The sequence below is a fragment of the Dromiciops gliroides genome, chromosome 3 (genome assembly GCF_019393635.1).
Source record: "Dromiciops gliroides isolate mDroGli1 chromosome 3, mDroGli1.pri, whole genome shotgun sequence".
NCBI classification, from domain to species: Eukaryota; Metazoa; Chordata; class Mammalia; order Microbiotheria; family Microbiotheriidae; genus Dromiciops; species Dromiciops gliroides.
In genome coordinates this window covers 599,289,102-599,308,152 of record NC_057863.1, presented here as the reverse complement: position 1 = coordinate 599,308,152, position 19,051 = coordinate 599,289,102, and the positions used below count along the sequence as shown (strand labels likewise).

The 19,051-nt window shown below is 39.2% G+C and overlaps 1 protein-coding gene across 1 annotated transcript in view; it reads right to left on the bottom strand.

Moving 5' to 3' along the window:
* Window positions 1–19,051, bottom strand: part of CCDC30 (coiled-coil domain containing 30) — a 145,017-nt gene that overhangs the window by 14,302 nt on the left and 111,664 nt on the right. The window contains exons 20-21 of the mRNA XM_043996078.1: window positions 9,149–9,285; window positions 7,775–7,889 (exon numbers count right to left, since the gene is read on the bottom strand). Of these exons, the coding sequence (XP_043852013.1) occupies window positions 7,775–7,889; window positions 9,149–9,285 (252 nt within the window). The remainder of the gene's footprint in view (window positions 1–7,774; window positions 7,890–9,148; window positions 9,286–19,051) is intronic.

The window sequence follows — 19,051 nt, the reverse complement described above, 5'->3', positions numbered from 1 at the left end:
AAATACAGCCTCAGACACTTGACACTAGCTGTGTGACCTTGGGCAAGTCACTTAACCTTCATTGCCCCACAAAACAAAACAAAACAAAAAACCTGGGGTATTTGTCTACTGTCATCACATCTACATGACATATTTTAAGAAATGTTATTTGCTCAAAGGCATAGAAAATAAAGTAATAAACATTGGCAATAAAAAGGTGAAGATGCCTCTCTTAACAAATAACGACTAACTAAAAGTTCAAGATTCAATAAATATTCAAATAATTTATGACAAATAAGATCTTGCTTATGTATAAGATACCTATAAAATCATCAGCATTTCAATGTTACCAACAAAATTGGGGAAAGTTGATAAAAATCAAATGTCATTTATAATCATTATAAAATATATTCTGACAGAAAAAAAACAAACAACATGCCCAATTTTGACTACTAGTAAGGAAGATTTTTTTTTTTGGTGGGGCAATGAGGGTTAAGTGAGTTGCCCAGGGTCACACAGCTATTAAGTGTCAAGTGTCTGAGGTCATATTTGAATTCAGGTCCTCCTGGATCCAGGGCCAGTGCTTTACCCACTACATCACCTAGCTGCCCAAGTAAGGAAGATTGTAATAATGAGGGTATTATCCCATATGTAAGAGTAAGTTAAGCTAATATTAAGTAAAAATATCAAAACTTTGCAATTTATTTTATAAATTTAATGCCATACCAATCAAAATATAATGGGCAATTCTGGTGTTTAGGCAAATACCTGGGACAAGTTGGGGGCAGGGAGTATCACACGATAAGTTCTTAATGAATTTTTGTTGATTAACTGATTGATCTCAGACCTTAGGGAAACAAGACCCTTAGGAAATTCCAGGAAACCAAGAGGCTGATTCTGGGGAGGCCCCTTCTGAAGGGAATGAACAAGGTGAGTCTAGGACAGGAGGGCCTCCCTGGAGTGTGGCCAACTGGTGTGGGAAAAAGGGTATGCTGGTAACTGTTTAACACCCTCCTCTTTGGGGAGGAAATGTATACACCAACACACCTTTAAATTTTATCCGCATTATAAACATTTTCTACATTCACTTCCTTAAACCTAGACAAAAACCAAAACAATAAATCAAGCCTTGCCTTGTAGCATTTGCTGATTTCTGAGGTGCAAATGCTCACAGTGGAAATGGAATTACTTGGCAGATCCTGTTGGTTCCAGTACACCCCTGAGTGGGACTGCAGGAGTATGGAACTGTAGGGTTCAACTATTAAAGGAATGGTTAACTGTTTTACAAAGTACTATATCAGCATTACCTAAATTTTAGCTCCCTGGGGAAAAGCTCAGATGGCCTGCCCTGCTTACTGGCACTAAGAATTAGATGAAACAAAGGCAACACTTGCATGGAAAAAACAGAGTCCTAAAGGAGACTGTGTAAAAATTAATGAAAAGGGATTCATCCTGTCAGATTTAAAATATTTCATAAAGAAGTAATTATAAAAAAAACTAGTCCTGAATAAAAACAGAAAAATAGATCACTGGAAAAGAATAGGGAATCCAAATAGAACTGAATGAATATGAGACTGATAAATCAAGATTGCCTAATAAGTCAATATTACAAAATACTGAGAAATGGAATAATCATTCGATAAAAGTTAAGGAAATTCAACAGTACCGTGGTAAAAGATATTTCAAGCTCCAAATTTATAATCTCATGTATATATTAGGGAAGCCTAATAGCAAGACAACTTTAAATATACTAACAGGAAAGAGAGCAGAAGGGGATAGAGGATGAGTATATTATTATTTTGTTTAATAATGCATTCTAGGGGCAGCTAGGTAGTGCAGTGGATAAAGCACTGGCCCTGGATTCAGAAGGACCTGAGTTCAAATCTTGACTCAAACACTTGACACTTATTAGCTGTGTGACCCTGGGCAAGTCACTTAACTCTCATTGCCCTGCAAAACAACCCAAAAAACAAACAAAATAATGTGTTCTAGGTGTATATGTACACATATGTATAAGCAGGGGTGTGCTGGCAAACATTTAACTGGCTTTCTGGACAAATGAACATGACACAATTTTTTTTTAAACACTTTTACTTATTTATTTATTTTTGCAGGGCAATGAGGGTTAAGTGACTTGCCCAGGGTCACACAGCTAGTAAGTGTCAAGTGTCTAAGGCCGGATTTGAACTCAGGTCCTCCTGAATTCAGGGCTGATGCTTTATCCACTGTGCCACCAAGCTGCCCCCATGACAAACTTTTAAATGCAATCTGCATTATTAACTTTTTCCCATCACTTTCTTACCTATTCAGTCAACAAAACAGGACATCAAGCTCTGTAGCACATGCTCATGTATGAGATGAAAGTGCTCACACAGAACATTTAACCACCAGCCCTCTCCAACTTATTGGAGCTGGCTCCAGCACAGCTTTTCACAGAAATGCAAGGGGAGCTAGTAGTGTGTAGCAGGGTCTTGCTGGCCTCAAGGAGGGCACTCTTCCCTTGGGAGTGGCACTTTATTTTAAAACAGGGAAGCCATTATTGGCCCCCAGTAGTTAGAAAATGACAATAAGATTGGCCACCCTCTGCCCACTTGCAGCCTTCAGCTTCTTACTGGCTCTTTGAAGGAATCTGGATGCTGAATATTCTTTTCTTTCTCCCTCTAATGAGTTGTAGTTTCAGGTAAATATATGGCTTGAACTTCCAGCAAGTTTTGCATTGGGGCAATCGTAAAATGGATTTATGATGTTTCAATACTTTAAATACAGGTGGCACAGAGGATAGAGAGCACTGAGCTTGGATGCAGGAAAATTCATCTTCATGAGTTCAAATCCCACCTCAGATACTTCCTAGCTGTGGGATCCTGGGCAAGTCACTTAGCCCTCTTTGCCTCAGTTCCTCATTTGTAGAATGAGCTGGAGAAGGAAATGGTAAAGCACTCCAGCATCTTTGCCCAGAAAACCCCAAAATGGGGTCACAAAGAGTCAACCCAACAACTCAACAACCCAACAAACAATCCTTTAAATTTGCTTCTCTTTCAGGTTTTACTTTCCTCTATTCCCAGGACAGGCACAGATTTGAATGGCCACCGGGATTTTCATACATTGTTAGAAGCATACTGAGAAAACACTTAAAACAATACCATTTACAAAAAAATAGCAGATTTAAGAGTCATTCTAGTTGATGGTGAAAAGAAAGGGAAAGAGGGGAATGGGAGGAGCAGACTGTCTGATTTTTCTCTCTTGGCCAGCTCTCCATTAGGAAACAATAAAGCAAAGAAGCAAACAGGGCAGACTAGGAGGGGAGAGACTAGCTCTTAGCACAGTGCCTGGCACATAGCAGGCACTTAATGTTTACTGCTTGATTGATTGGTTCTCAACCAGGAAAGCCCAAGGGGAAGTCTACAAGGGCCTCTCCAACAACTCCATTCCAGCCTCTCAGATGCCTGTTAGCAATCTCTGGAATGTCCCTACTCCCAAGAGCTTGTTCTTGTCATCTGGAGAATGGCAAACTGGTTGGCCCTCAGCTGAACCCCCTTGGCAAATGTAAGCATACAGACTCCAGCTATTCTGGCTCCAACTGCCCCAGCCCAACAAGGCCAAGTTCTCTTGTCTTCTCCTCTTCTACACTAAGATTTTTTTTTTCCTTTCCAAAAATAGGGGTGACCTTGGAAGTCAAGATTAGAGTCAGAGTTAGGGTTGGAACTGAATTTAGAGTTAGGACTAGCTTTTAGGTCAGCTGTGCAAACCCTTCACAATTAGGGAACTGGGAAGAAAGCATGCAGCACTGCCCTTCTTCACGCTAACGCCTCCCCTTGGAGATCATCGCCAATTTCTCTTGTTTCTACACGGTTGTTTTCATGGTGTCCTGCCCTGTACACTCTGAGCCCTTTGGGGGAAGGGACCGGACTGGATTTTTGCCTTTCTCTGTATTCCCAGACTTTAGCATAGTGCCTGTATATAATAAAGAGTTGCTTAATAAATGCTTGTTGACTCACTCCTTTCCAAACCTTCTAGCCATTTCAAAAGGTATACATATATATGTATAAAAGATATATCATATGTACATATATATGTATATGTATTGTGTATGCATATATATGTTTATTTCTCATAAATACCTGTGTCTGACTGTGTCCTTTTGTATTTCCTTGTGTCCCTTTTTTCCTGGCAAGAGGACACAGGACAGCTCTGGACACAAGGAAGAGTGATCTTTCCCAGGGCAAGGCTAGATCTCAACTCTCCCCCTGCCCCCAGCCCACCGTTGAAGAATTTTCTCTAACTAGGAGCATAAAGATGAACTATTCATACATTTCATAACTACACTTCAAAAGGCAGAATTACTATAAGCTTGGACCTTTAAATCTGACTCATCAGACCAAAAGTAGCAACACTTACACAAACATTTGTTTAAGGGAAATCTCAGCTATTATCATTCTCTGTCTTCTCCTCCTCTTTCTCCTTTTTCTTCCCTTTCCTACTCTTCCTCCTCCCACTGGCACTAGTAATGGCAGCCTTAAAGCAGAAACACTTGGGAGTTGCATAAGTTTGCCTTCATGGACTGAGAAAAGAGACACGGTGAGTGGATTTTCTCCACCCAAGAGATGGAAACAACCTAGCAGCCTAGGACATTGGTAGATTTTTTTTTTGGCGGGGCAATGAGGGTAAAGTGACTTGCCCAGGGTCACACAGCTAGTAAGCGGCAAATGTCTGAGGCTGGATTTGAACTCAGGCCCTCCTGAATCCAGGGCCAGTGCTTTATCTACTGTGCCACCTAGCTGCCCCAGGTAGATCTTAAGAAGTTTTGCTCTTACACATGTGCTGCTGAATGAAGATGAAAATGACACCACCTTTCTGACTGGGTACACTACACATGTTACACAACCCCAACTAGGCCCTCACTGCTTCAAGGCAATCCTATTCTACCTCCCTTATCTCAACTCACTCACTCTCCCACTCCCCCCAACGGCTCTTCCAGATCTCTTTATCCCTCCTTAAACCTTTCATGGCTCCCTGCACCCCCAACACATTCTTCTACCTGAGAACCCTGCCTCATATTTTACAGGAAAAAAGAGCATAGGCATCTTCTACCATGCTCCTCCTCTGGCCCTGTCTCACATAATGAAGTGGCTTTCTTCTACCAAGGCTGTTCCCTCTCTTTGTTCAAGCCATCCCATCTTCTCCACTCTTTCACTTATTTTCTCCCTCTCTACTGGCTCACCCCTCATACTTACAAACATGCCCATGTCTCCACCCCCACCTTGAAAAAATCCCTCAATTGATGCTTCCATCCCTGCTACATCCTCTATCTCTTTTGCCCTTTGTAGCTAAACTCCTTGAAAAGGTCTTCTCCAATCGAGGATTCCACTTTCTCTCCTCTCACTCTCTTCTTAACCCCTTACAATCTGGCTCCTAACATTACCATTTCGCCAAAACTGCTTTTCCCCAAGTTACTAATGATATACATTGGCCTTTCCTCAGTTTCTATTCTCCTTGACCTCTGGAGTCTTTGACCCTGTTGGTCACTCTTACGTTCTTGATGCTTTCTTCTCTAGCTTTCTGAGACACCACTCTCTCCTGGTTCTTTCCTACATGTCAGATGCATCCTTTGTCTCCTTTGCTAGGTCCCCTTTTAGATCATGAACTGTAGGTGTCCCCCAGGTTCTGTCCTTCTCCCTCTATATCAAGGCCTCTTAAACTTTTTCCACTCATGCCCCCTCTTTGCCAGAGAGATTTTGACATGACCCCAGATATATAGGCATATAAATTAGGTATACATAATTTTACTTTTACTGTTGTCAAATATTTCGAGACCTACACATTCAGTTATGTGACCCTATATGGGGTCGAGACCCACAGTTTAAGAAGCTTTGTTCTATACTACTTCAAGTGTTCTCATCAGTTTCCATGGATTTAATCACCATCTCTATACAGATGATTCTCACAACTACCTTTTCTATGCCAGCCTCTGTGCTGACCTCCAATCTCACAACTCCAACTACAGACATCTTGAACTGAATGTCCAGTAGACATCTTAAACTCATTATGTCCCAAACAGAACTCATTATCTTTCCCCGTAAACTCAGCCCCCTTCCTACCTTCCCTATTTCTGTACAGGACAACCCCATCCTCCCACTCTGTCAGGTTTGTAACCTAAGAATCATCCTGGCTTCATCATTAACTCTCACCTTCCCATAGCCAATCTGTTGCCAAGGCCTTCCTTCCAATTTCACCTTTGTGCCACCTCTCCATTATGCCCCCTTCTCTCCTCTGACACTGCCACCACTCTAGTCTAGGCCCTCATCACCTCATACCTGGACTATTGCAATAGCTGCTGGTAGGGCTGCCTGATTCAAGTCTTTTCCCACTCCAAGCCGACCTTCGTTCAGAGGTTAAAATTATTTTCTTAAAGTGCAGATCTGACCATATCAGCTCCCTGCTTAATAAACTCCAGTGGCTCCCTACTGTCTCTAGGATCACATACAAAGTGCTCTGTCTGGCATGCAAAGCCCCTCATAACCTAGCTCCCTCCTATTTTTCCAGTCTTCACACACCGTACTCCCTGACAAGTACTCTTTGATCCAGTGACACTGGGTTTCTAGCTGTTCTACAAACAAGACACTCTATCTCTTGGCTCTGGGCATTATCTCTAGTTGTCTTCCATACCTGGAATTCTCTCTCTCTCTCCATTGCTCTGCCTACTGACCTCCCTGGCTTCCTTTAATTCCCACCTTAAAATCCTATCTTTTACTGGAATTCTTCTTCAACCTCTTTTAATTCTAGAGCCTTCCCTCTGTTAACTATTTCCTATTTATCCTTTATAGAGCTTGCTTTGGATATATTTGTTTACATGTTATCTCTCCTATTAGATTGTGGTCTCCTTGAAGATGGGGGCTGTCTTTTGCCTTTTTTTGTATTCCCAGTACTTAACATGGCTTGGTACATAGTAGGAACTTTATAAATGTTAACTGATTGATTCCTATCTCTTCCAGGGTCAGGATTCACATCTTTAACCCCCCTTTTGACTAGAATCAATACCTACAGCCTGAGATTGCTCACAGGTAGCAAGCAAAGGCAAGGTGATGACAACCACTTTTCATCCTAGGGTAATAGTCCAACCCAAATCATTGTTGTCGTTCCAGCTGACTTTCTAGCCTTACGAACTCTGAAGTACATACACTGCTTTCCTTAGCTTGCTTCCCTATGCAACTATGGGCTTTTTATTAGCAAAGGCACTATAATAGCGTCATAAAGCTGAGGCATTTTTTTGTTTGGACCTTCAATGAAAACCTAATTAAACATCTTAGAGCAAAACTTGGATAAGTACTTATGAAAAGTCTTGAAGAGAGGATTAAAATCTCAGAAGTCTCTTCTACTCTAAAATTCTGCGATAATATGAAACCTAAGAGCTGTGGTGCTCCTCCCACTGTCCCTTGCCATCCTAGCCTATGGTAGACTTCTAGACTACTAGACTTCTCCTTAATAGGTGCCTTTCCTGCTGCTGCCCATCCCTTTGTGTGACACCTGTGTTCTTGGTGCACCCATGAAAAAATGCAGCAGACCAAATGGAAACCAAGGAGTATCCCAGTGGACATGCTTGGGTTCTGAGAATTCTTTGAGGAAAGATTTTTCTGAAGAGGAAGACCACTCTGGAGGATTCATTCCACAAGTGCCTGACATGCTGGTTTGCAGTCATTTCCCCTTCAGCTCCACATGAGATCAGTGGAATAGTGTAGGTGAAAGCAGAGTAACATGCTGGCCTGAAAACTGAAGATTCAATAGGAAGCAAACTTCTTACCTCCCCTCTTCGAATCTGTATACTCCTGAGAATTCGCTCTAGGAGGCCAACCTGCTGAGTAAGCCGAAGGCTATTTTCCTGCAATAGCTTGTTTTCTTCATCCAGGAAAAGCACTCTATGGGTGGCATAAACCAGAGGCAAAACTACAAATGTTTGTCTGGATTCTGTGTAATTCTAAGAGTTCCCATTTTTCAGGTGCCCCAGACTCTTGCCCAGATTTTGGGAACCACAATATAACAATCAGATTCACTAAATAAAAATAAATACCAATTGTCTGGAAATTTAATAAACACACAGCTCTTAAGTTCAGAAATGTGCTTGGTATAACGCAGGAATGTGGAACACATAGAAGAACCATGGGAGCTTATTGTGGGAAGAAACATCAGAAGTCATCCAGTCTAACCCCAGCCTGTATGGAATTACTCTCTATGGCATTTTCCATACTTTTTAAAAAGGTATTCCTGAGGGAACCAATTTCTTCCCATTTTTAAGCAGTTATCATAATTCTTCATCATTTTTCCTCCATTCCTTCCTTCACTAGGTTTATCCTAGTACTAGATAATCAGTAATTTCTGGAATGTTGCTATTTCCCCCAACAAGTAGGGTAGGAAGGGTTCAGAAAATCAATCTTCACATCTTTCCTTAAGCTACCAAGTATGTTATCAGATGCAGGTAGGTTATGCAAAGAATTCTAGAAGAATAATTTCAGGAGTGCCTGACAACCTGGCTTGATGCTAATGGGTTCTTTTCCCACTGTTCACCATGACATTTGTCTTTGTGACAGCAGAATACATAGTTGGTATGTGTCTAGTAGTATCACTCAATGAGATGACTGGACCTCATTTAGATAGCTGGAATAGAGGATTATGAATTATGAATGTCTTATCCCAGGTCATTGGAATACACTTACCCAGTCAATCCCTTTTAACAGTTATTAGACAGTCATTAATGTTACTGTTCCTGAAGATAATTCAATTCCCAAAGAGGGGTTTGGGTATTAGGGCATAGTCACTACTTATAGCCACAATATGAGCCAGTGGGTTCAAGTGGACACCATATTGGATCCGAAGTCAGGGTGTTTAAGTTGAATTCTAACTCTGCCCTTTATTAATTGGGTGAACTCTGACAAATCACTTAACCTCTTTGAGCTTCAACTTCCTTGTCTGTAAAATGGAGGGTTAGACTACATCACTACTAAGGCCCCCTTTTTAGCTCTAAATCTGTGATCCTACAAGACCGTCAAGGACAGCAGATTGTGAGATATTTTAAGGAACTGAAAAGGCATCTGTTTTCTTTTTGCTTAACTAGTAATATCACTTTTTGTGGAGGCATTTTGACAGAAAAGAAAAATATTCTTTGGAAATAAATCCTCACCTATTCTGGACTGAAGAGATCATCCATTTGTTGCCTTGTATAGTTTCATCTTGTTCTGTTAGTTTCTCTAAAAGTTGCCTCTTCTCAAGGAGCAGATTCTCATTTTGCGTGGTAACTTGGTCCTGGAATGCCTTCTCCTAGGGAAAAAAAAGAAGCTTCCAGATAGCAAACACATCATTGTCAAAAATTACTGTTATGGAATGAATTGTGGGTTTTGCTACATTGGCTTATAGTAGGATATAAACTCCATGAAGGCAGAATCTGTTTTTCACTTTTTCTTTGTATCCTCTGCACGATGCCTTGCACACAACAGGCAAGTAATATACCTTTATTCAACTGGATTGGTCTTTTCCTAAAAAGTGAAAGTGGTTCTGAGCTTTATACTTTTTCCAGAATTGTCTTCTGGTTTTATTCAGAAGAGAAAATCTAAGTTGATTTTGGTGTTCTTGATAATTTTCTTATCTTGTGTACTGTTTGGACTTTAAATCATTCTCTCTCATTTACATATTCTAAGGATCTATGATTTCATCCACTTATATACTTCTACCAATGCAAGTCAATTAGTCAGTTGAGAAAAAATTTATTAAGTTCCAGGTATGTCAGGTATTGGGCTAAATTCTGCAGATCCAAAGAAAAGTAACAGACTGTCCCTGATCTCAAGGAGCTCACAGTATAATAAGGGAGACAATATGCAAATAACTGTACATAAAAGCTATATTCAGAATAAATTGGAAATAATCAGTGGAGAGAAAACACTGGATTAAGAATCATTAAGGTAGGGGCAGCTAGGTGGCACAGTAGATAGAGCACCGGCCCTGGATTCAGGAGGACCTGAGTTTAAATCTGACCTCAGACACTTGACACTTCCTAGCTGTGTGACCCTGGGCAAGTCACTTAACCCTCACTGCCCTGCAAAAAACAAAACAAAACAAACAAACAAACAAAAAGAATCATTAAGGAGGGGGAAGCTAGGTGGCACAGTGGATAGAGCACTGGCCCTGGAGTCAGGAGTACCTGAGTTCAAATCCAGCCTCAGACACTTAACACTTACTAGCTGTGTGACCCTGGGCAAGTCACTTACCCCCAATTGCCTCACTATAAAAAAAAAAATGAAGAATCATTAAGGAACACCTCCTGTTGAAGGTGAGATTTTAGCTGGTATTTGAAGGAAGACAGGAAATCCAGGAAGCAGAAGTGAGGAAGAGCATTCCAGGTATGGGGGACAACCAAGGAAAATGCCCAGAATTGAGATGAAGTGTCTTGTTTAAGGAATAGCAAGGAAGCCAGTGTCAATGGGTCAAAAAAGGCATGGGATAGAGGAGGAGGGAGTTAGATGTAAGACTGGAAAGATGGGGGGAAGGCTAGGTTATAAAGGGCTTAGAATGCCAAAGAGGATGTTATATTTGATCCTGGAGGTGATAGGAAACCACTAGAGTTGAAGGGCATAATGGGGGAAGAGAGTGATATGGTCAGACCTCTGCTTTAGGAAAATCGCTTTGATAGCTGAGTGGACCCTGGGCAAGTCACTTAACCTTCATTGCCCCAGAAAAAAAAAGGAAAAAAAGATAGCTGAGTGGAGAATGGATTGGAGTGGGGAGAGATCTGTAGCAGGGAGGCCAACCAGCAGGCTATTATAATAGTCTAGGCATGAGATTATGAAAGCCTGCACTGGTAGTGACAGTGTCAGAGGAAAGCAGAGGTTGTATTCAAGAGATGTTACAAAAGTCAAATCAACAGACCTTGGCAACAAAGGTGAGAAATAGTGAGGAGGAAGATCACAACTCTGGTAGGCCTCAGTAGATGGTTTCCTAAGTTGCTGTGGCCCAAAATTATGAATCACTGGCAGCCAATCCCCTAGTATGAGCTCTCCAAATTTAGCTCAGCTGCTCCTGTACTTAAAGCTTTTCTTCCTTGGTAGGACTTGTTAAAGCTTGAACCCCACTGGCATTTACCTTTTGAAAACTCAAGGTCACTTCCATGTCATAATGGGGTAATAGAAGACTCAAGGAGAAGTCTCCTGAGTTTAATATGTTAAAAAACCTATAAAGTCAAATAAAGATCTCAACAATCACATCTATGTTGTTTCTAATTTCTCTATTGTCTGTCATCATCAACAAGAAGTACTTAGTTCTCTGATTTGACATGTTGTTGTTGTTGAGTCTTTTTTCAGTTGTGTTCAACTCTTCATGACTCCTTGTGGTGTTCTTGGCAAAGATACCAGGATGGCTTCCCATTTCCTTCTCCAGCTCATTTTACAGATGAGGAAACTGAGGCAAACAGGGTGAAGTGACTTGCTCAGAATCACACCAGTAGGAAGTATCTGAGGCTGGATCTGAATTGAGGTCTTCTTGACTCCAGGCCTGACTGTATCCACTATGCCACATAGCTGTCTACTCCACACAACCTAGGCTTTTGTAATTGTGCCCCAGGGTCTTGGGATAATCATGTTATGCACCTGCATTCCTTTTTTTTTTTTTTTTTTTGCGGGGCAATGGGGGTTAAGTGACTTGTCCAGGGTCACACAGCTAGTAAGTGTCAAGTGTCTGAGGCCGGATTTGAACTCAGGTACTCCTGAATCCAGGGCTGGTGCTTTATCCACTACGCCACCTAGCTGCCCCCACCTGCATTCCTTTTAAGGTAATCATGAACAAGTCACTGTGCCTTGGATCCCTCATCTATAAAATGGGCATAATACTCCCTGTAGGCCTTGCCTCATAGGCTTATTGGGAGGCTTAAATGGGACGATGTCGAAAGCTAACAAGCATTTATGAAGTGGTTATGAAGTGCCTGGCACTGTTCAAACTTGAGCATGCTTTGTAAATGTCAGTTATTATTATTGCTTAATGCAGAAAGAGCTAGCCTAAGGGAAAACTTCCTTGTAAAAAAGGATCAATCTTTAACCGCTGTGGCATTTATTCTGCCCTTCAATTGAAGCTCTCATTTATACTTTAGTCTTTCCTAGGGTAAGTGTTTCCAGTTCTCTTCACATTTAACCCAATGTCATCTTATGTAGCTGTCCAGTTTAATGTGGGCACAAGCTATCTCCCATACCTGGAATATACTACCTTTCAAAATGTTCAGTTCTGATGCCACTTCCAATAGGAAGCCTTCCCTGATCCCCCCAATTAAAAGAAACAAAACTCAAACTTTTATTATGAACTAGAAATCATCAAAAATATGAATGTTTCCATAAACAAAGGTCAGATAACAAAGATCATATGTGAAACTGTGAATCCAGAACATGCAGATTGGTCCTTTTAATATACATTAAGTGTAACATAATAATACTGACATTGCCTTGATTTTCTGTGTTCCCTCTGAACCTCTCTCTGATGTCCTCTGTGTATTTTAAAATGTTTTGACACTTTTCTTTTCTCTTTTTTTTGCATCACTATTATTACCCACCTCACTCTTCCCTTCTTCTTCTTTCACCTCCTCTCCCCTTACCCCAATGATAGCCTTCCCTTGTAACAAAGTATAGTCAAGCAAAACCAATTTGTGTTGGAATGGTCATGTCTGAAAATGTATAACTCATTCTGCACCTAGAATCTATCACCTCTATACCAAGATATGGGATGCTTGCTTCATTATCACTCTCCTGGAGTTGTGATTGGTCATTTGATCAGAGCTATTGTCTTTCAAAGTTGTATTTCTTTACAATGTTGTGGCCATTGACTACATAAGTTTTCTTGGTCCTGTATCTCATTCTTTATCAGTTCATACAGGTGTTCCCAGGTTTCTCTGAAACTATCCCTTTTGTTATTTTTTATAGTATGATAATATTCCATTACATTCCTATGCTATAATTTATTCAGACATTCCCAGATGATGGTCACCTAATTTTATTTCCATATATGTGCTACAATAAAAGTAATGCTATAAGTACTTTTGTATATATGGATCCTTTCCCTCTGTCTTTGATCTATTTACAGTAGTGATATTGCTGAGTCAAAGGGTATGCACAGTTTGGTGACTTTTCAAGTAGAGTTCAGAATTGCTTTTCAGAATAGCTGGACCAATTTGTCACTCCACAACAGTACATTAATCTTTCTAACCTTCTATAACACTTCCAACAATTATGATTTTCTTTTAAAAATTTGTTATCTTTCTCAATCTTATGGTCAAGAAGAGCAATCTCGGAATGTTTTCATTTGTTTTTCTCTTATTGTTAGTGATTAGGAACATTTTTATATAACTGTTAATAGCTAAGATTTTTTTTCCCTTGTGAACTCTTGTTTATACCTTTGACATTGATTGGGAAAATGGCTCTTGTTCTCATATATTTGTATCAATTCTTTATATACCCTATATGTGTAATACATATATATGTACATATATCAGACTTTTATCAGAGAAATTTGCTACAAATATTTTTCCTAGTACATTGTTTCCATTTATAGTTTCTTTTCTAGTTCTAAATGCATTGGTTTTGTGCAAAACTTTTTTGATTTTATGTAATCAAAATTGTCCATTTTATCTTTTACTGTATGATCGTTTTGATCCCTTATGTAGTCAAGAGTTTTCCTCTTATTCAAGTTGTGAAAGGTATCTCCTTTCCATTCTCTTCTAATTTGTTTATAATATATCTAGGTGATGTATACATTTGGAGCTTATTGTGATATCTAATATGAGATGCTGGTCTGGGGATAGGTCAAATTTCTCCCAGACTGCTTTTCAATTTTTCCAGAAGTTTTTGTCAAATAGTGCCTACCCTGATTAGTTTGTTTCCTTGAGTTTATTGATCACTATATGCTACTGTGTTCTGTTGCTTTTGGATCTTGTCTATCTAATCTGTTCCTTTGATCTACTTTTCTATTTTTTAATAAAACATTAAGATCTGGTTTGGCTAGGCTCCCTTCCTTCCTACTTTTTTCATTATTTCCCTTTAGGAGAGAGGTAGCATGGGCTGTCATCCACTATGAGCTGCCTTATCATCCCATCTGACTGCCATGTGGCCATAAACACATGGCACCCCTGTTTTTTCTATTTCTGTTGTATTTATTCTTTTCTGATCTGAGGTGAATAAGCATTAGAGAAAGAATGGACCAAGTTATGACCTTGTGTGCTTCAAATGGTAGAAAGGGTCATCAAAGGTCCCCTAAACAACTAGAACAAGTAGGAGCAGTAGCTAAGTCTGGTAAGGTGCCAGCCCTGAGGAATAAACAGATGGACCTGCCCCAGCAGTGAATTGGCCTTGCAGCCAAGATACCACATCCTATAATAAAGGGACTTACTTATCCATTGTCTAGGCCACACCTAAAAATTAATTTGGTGGAGGGAATATTTCTCAGCAGTCACTTTTTTGAATTCATTCTTCCTGAGGGGCCAAGGTATATAGATAGTTTAGGATGCTGTTATATTTTGGTCCTTGATCAATCTTCTCAGTAAATATCCCTTTGCAAAAGCTAATTGATTAAATGATTTTGGTTCTATATTAAGTTGTGGTTGATATTTGGAGGAACACAGCAGATGGGAGTAACTAATCACTAGGCTGGTCTGTGGAAGGTCTATACCCTCAGTGAGGACTGACTTAAAAAAAAAACAACAACTAATTTTTGTTGATATCTTTGGTTTTCATATTGACTCAATGTCCCCTTATATTCTTCCTCTTCCCAGAGATCCCGCTCACATAATAAACTAATAAACATTGAAAAAAATGACAATATGAGTAATGTTTCACACCTGTGACCCTCTACCTCTAAAAATGATTTGGGGGATGTAATTTCTCATATTCTTGGAGGCCAGGTTTGTCCTTTGTAGTTTTGCATCATTTATCTTCCATTGGTTTGTGGTAGTTGTTTTTGCCATTTACATTATTGTACACATTGTGGATATTTTTTCTTGGCTCTGCTTGTTAGTTCACTTCGTAGCAGTTCATGGAAGTTTTTCATGCTCTGTATTCATCTTTTAGCAATGTATGCAATGTTATAGAAGGCAATATTTGATTACATTCATGTACTCTAATTTGTTTGGCCATTCCCCCATTGATGGGCACTTATTTTCCAATTCATTGCACTAAATTTTGTTTCCATTTCTTTATAGTAGCTACAAAAATGCTGCTATAAAACTTTGGCGGGGGTGGGGTGGGGTGGGCATCTGGGTGGCTCAGTGGATAAAGCACTGGCCCTGGATTCAGGAGGACCTGAGTTTAAATGTGGCCTCAGTCACTTGACACTAGCTGTGTGACCCTGGGCAAATCACTTAACCCTCATTGCTCCCCCCACCCAAAAAAATCCCACCTTCTAAAAACTTTTGGTGAATATGGGACCTTTCTTCTTATCAATCACTCCCCCTGGAATATATGACTAGCACTGGACTCTTTGGATTAAAGGGTATGACCATTTGAGTCACTTTATTTGCATCCTATCAAATTGCTTTCCAAAATGGTTATACTAATTCACACCTCCGCCAGCATTGCTTTAGTGTGCCTATCTTTCCACAATCCCTCCAACATTAACTTTCTTCCTTTGTGTCATCTTTGCTCATAGGCTGAATGTGAAGTGAAACTTCAGGGTTGTTTTGATTTGTTTTTCTTTTATTATTAGTGCTTTGGAACATTCTTTCATATGGTTGTTAGTAGTTTATAACCATAATTATGCTGTTTGTTCATAATTGATTATCTATTGGAGAATGGCTTTTGCTTTTAATTATACATATGTTGATTACCTATATACCTTGGATATTCAACCCTTTCCTGGGAAATTTGACATACTTTTTTCCCCATTCTTATCTTGGATGTATCGATTTTGATTGTGCAGAAGCTTTTCAACTTAATGTAATGGAAATTATTTATTTTCCCTTTTGTGATTGCCTGTCTCTTATTTGGTTAAGAATATATCTCCCATTAATGCACCATTGGTGGAGTTGTAAACTAATTCAAACATTCTGTAGAGCAATTTGGAAGTATGGTCAAAGAGCTATAAAACCCTGCATACTCTTTGACCTAGTAATACCACTACTATGTCAGTATCCAAAAAGAGATAAAAAACAAAAAGTTAAAGGACCTATCTGTATAAAAAATATTTATGGCAGTCCTTTTCTGGTGCAAAGAATTCAAAATTGAGGAGATGCCCATCAATTGGGGAATGGCTGAACAAATTGTGGGATGAGATTATGATGGAACACTATTGTACTGTAAGAAATGATAAGTAGGATGCTCTCAGAAAAACCTGGAAGGACTTACATGAGCCGATGCAAAATGAGATGTACTGTTTACAAAGTAACAGCAATATTACAAGATGATCAGCTGTGAATGACTTGGCTATTCTTGGCAATGCAATGGTCCAAGACAACTCTGAAGGACTTAAGAAAAATGCAATCAATCTCCAAAGAAAGAAATGATGGTGTCTGAATACAGATTGAAGCATATTATTTTGTTTCTTTTTCTTACGTTTCTTTTGACTGTTTTCTTTCACAATCTGACTAATGTGGAAATGTTTTCCATGACTCCACATGTATAACATATTGAATTGCTTGTGTTCTTAAGGGTGGGGGGTGGGCAGGGAGGGAGAAAGAGAATTTAGAACACGATTTTAAAAATGGATGTTTAAATTGTTGGGTTTTTGTTAAAATTGTTTTTACGTGTAATTGGGGGGAAAATACAATTCAATAAAGACCTAAAAAGAAAAAAAAAAGAAAAGGGTCATTCAAAGTTTTGGTTCTTTAAACTTAAACTTCTTTAAAAACTTCTTTAAAAAAAAAACACCTTCATACTGCAAATGAACCATACATGTGTGACAGAATCCAAAAGAAGGATTAAACCATAGATGATTTTTTAAAAAGAGGAATCTATCTCCTACCTGTGAAAGATGTATGATCTGCTTCTTTTCTAATTTTTTATGGTATAATATTTAATATTCAGGTTACATATCCATTTTGAATTTATTGTGGAATATAGTCTAAGTCTAATTTCTGCAAGACTCTTTTCTGGGATTCCCAGAAGTTCTTATATGTAATGCAGGAGTTCTTTCCTAAGTAATTTATATTTTTAAGTTTATTAACACTGAGTTACTGAGTTCTACTACTGATGACTCTCCTTTGTTTAGTCTGTTTATTGATCTACTTCTCTATTTTTTAAATGAATACTGTAACAATTGGAATGACACCACCTGCTGGAGACTTACTGTAGAAAAGCTCCACCATGAAAGGAAGGTCTTTGAGGGCAAGACCATGCGTCTTTTCTTTGGCGTCAAGAAGTGACATTTGCTGGTGGGAGGAGGAAGGGGGAGCTGGGCGCTCTGCCTCTCTCTCTTTTCCTGAGGACTCTGGTGGAGAAGGGAGCTAGAAATGCACTCTCCCTTTAATAGATAGGAATCTAGGCCTTTCTCTCTCTCTTTACCAAATTCTTATTCTCCTTAATAAATGCTTAAAAGTCTAACTCTTGCTAAAGCTTATAATTTATTGGCAACCACTCATTAGATATTTTAGACAGACTAGCTAGAATTTTAGCCTTAACAATACCAAATGGTTTTGATGACTGCTTCTTTATTTTTAAATTTTAATTTAAGAAGCAACAAAGTGGTAGAGTGGATAGAGTACAGGAAGACCCAAATTCAAATCCATTTTCAGACTGGTATTATTTGTGTGACCCTGGGCAAATCATGCAGCCTATGTCTATTTCAGTTTTTATCATCTGCAAAATGGAATTAATAATAACACCCACTTCCCAGGTAAGGATGTTGTGAAGCTCAAATGAGATAATATTTGTAATGTACTTTGTAACTTTAAATTGCTATATAAATACTACTTAGCTATCATAAAAGGGAGGACCCCTGAGGATCAAATGTTATAGTTTGCTTGCAGAATTTGGCCAATGGTTCCATTCCCTAGCTGTGCCATGGTGCTTCTAGCAGCTTTCCACCTCTTCATCTCCCTACAGGGTTGCTTTATTTGGTAGCTATTCTTATTATTTTAATTAATAAAAATCTATTTTCTTCTACTCTTACCTCCCTCCCTCCATTGGAAAAACAAAAACAAAAACAAAGCCCTTGGGGGCAGCTATGTGGTGCAGTGGATAAAGCACCAACCCTGGATTCAGGAGGACCTGAATTCAAATCTGGTCTCAAACACTTGACACTTACTAGCTGTATGACCCTGGGCAAGTCACTTAACTCTCACTGCCCTGCAACAATAAATAAATAAACAAATAAACAAATAAATAAATACATAAACAAACAAACAAATAAATAAATAAATACACAAAAACAAAGCTCTTGTAACAACACATAGGCACAGTTAAATAAAATAATTTCCTCTATCAGCTTTGTCCAGAATATCTATCTGTGTGTGTGTATATATATATAGGTATAGGTATAGGTATATGCATATGCATATATAGGTCTATGTCATACTCTTTTGGCAACCTGAGTCCTTCAGGTGGCTGCTTCATAATGATAATAATCTGAGGTAACTGATAACTTTTACTCAATTGATCTAAGAATATATGTTTCGTTAGTTTTTACTATCTCCTTTCTGTTATAATATACACTATCTGTAACATGTACTCTCTGCAGAGGCTCTCCCTTTGCAAGACTAATGTCAAAGCGTCGGTTCATGAGGACAAAAAAAAAATCACCCCTCTGGACAAAACTTTCCTCTCTTCCTTTTCTATATTGTTGTTCACATATTATTAGTTAGCAATAGTTATTATATTCTTTTTACTGTTCCGTCAAGGAAATATTTTGTTTCTTGAGGAACAAAAGGGGGGAATGTGGTAAAAAGTTTTAACAGTCGGTTAGATAATGGAGAGACGCCAGTTTGTTTTTAGGACCACCCTTTTGGGGAGGAGACCAACAGCATGAGCTACGCACACCAGTCCGCCTGCGAGCGACGCACGCCAGATTGCCTGCTGAGCACTCGACTTCCAGGGTGCGAGCTTAAAAGGCAAGGAGAGAACGGAAGTGG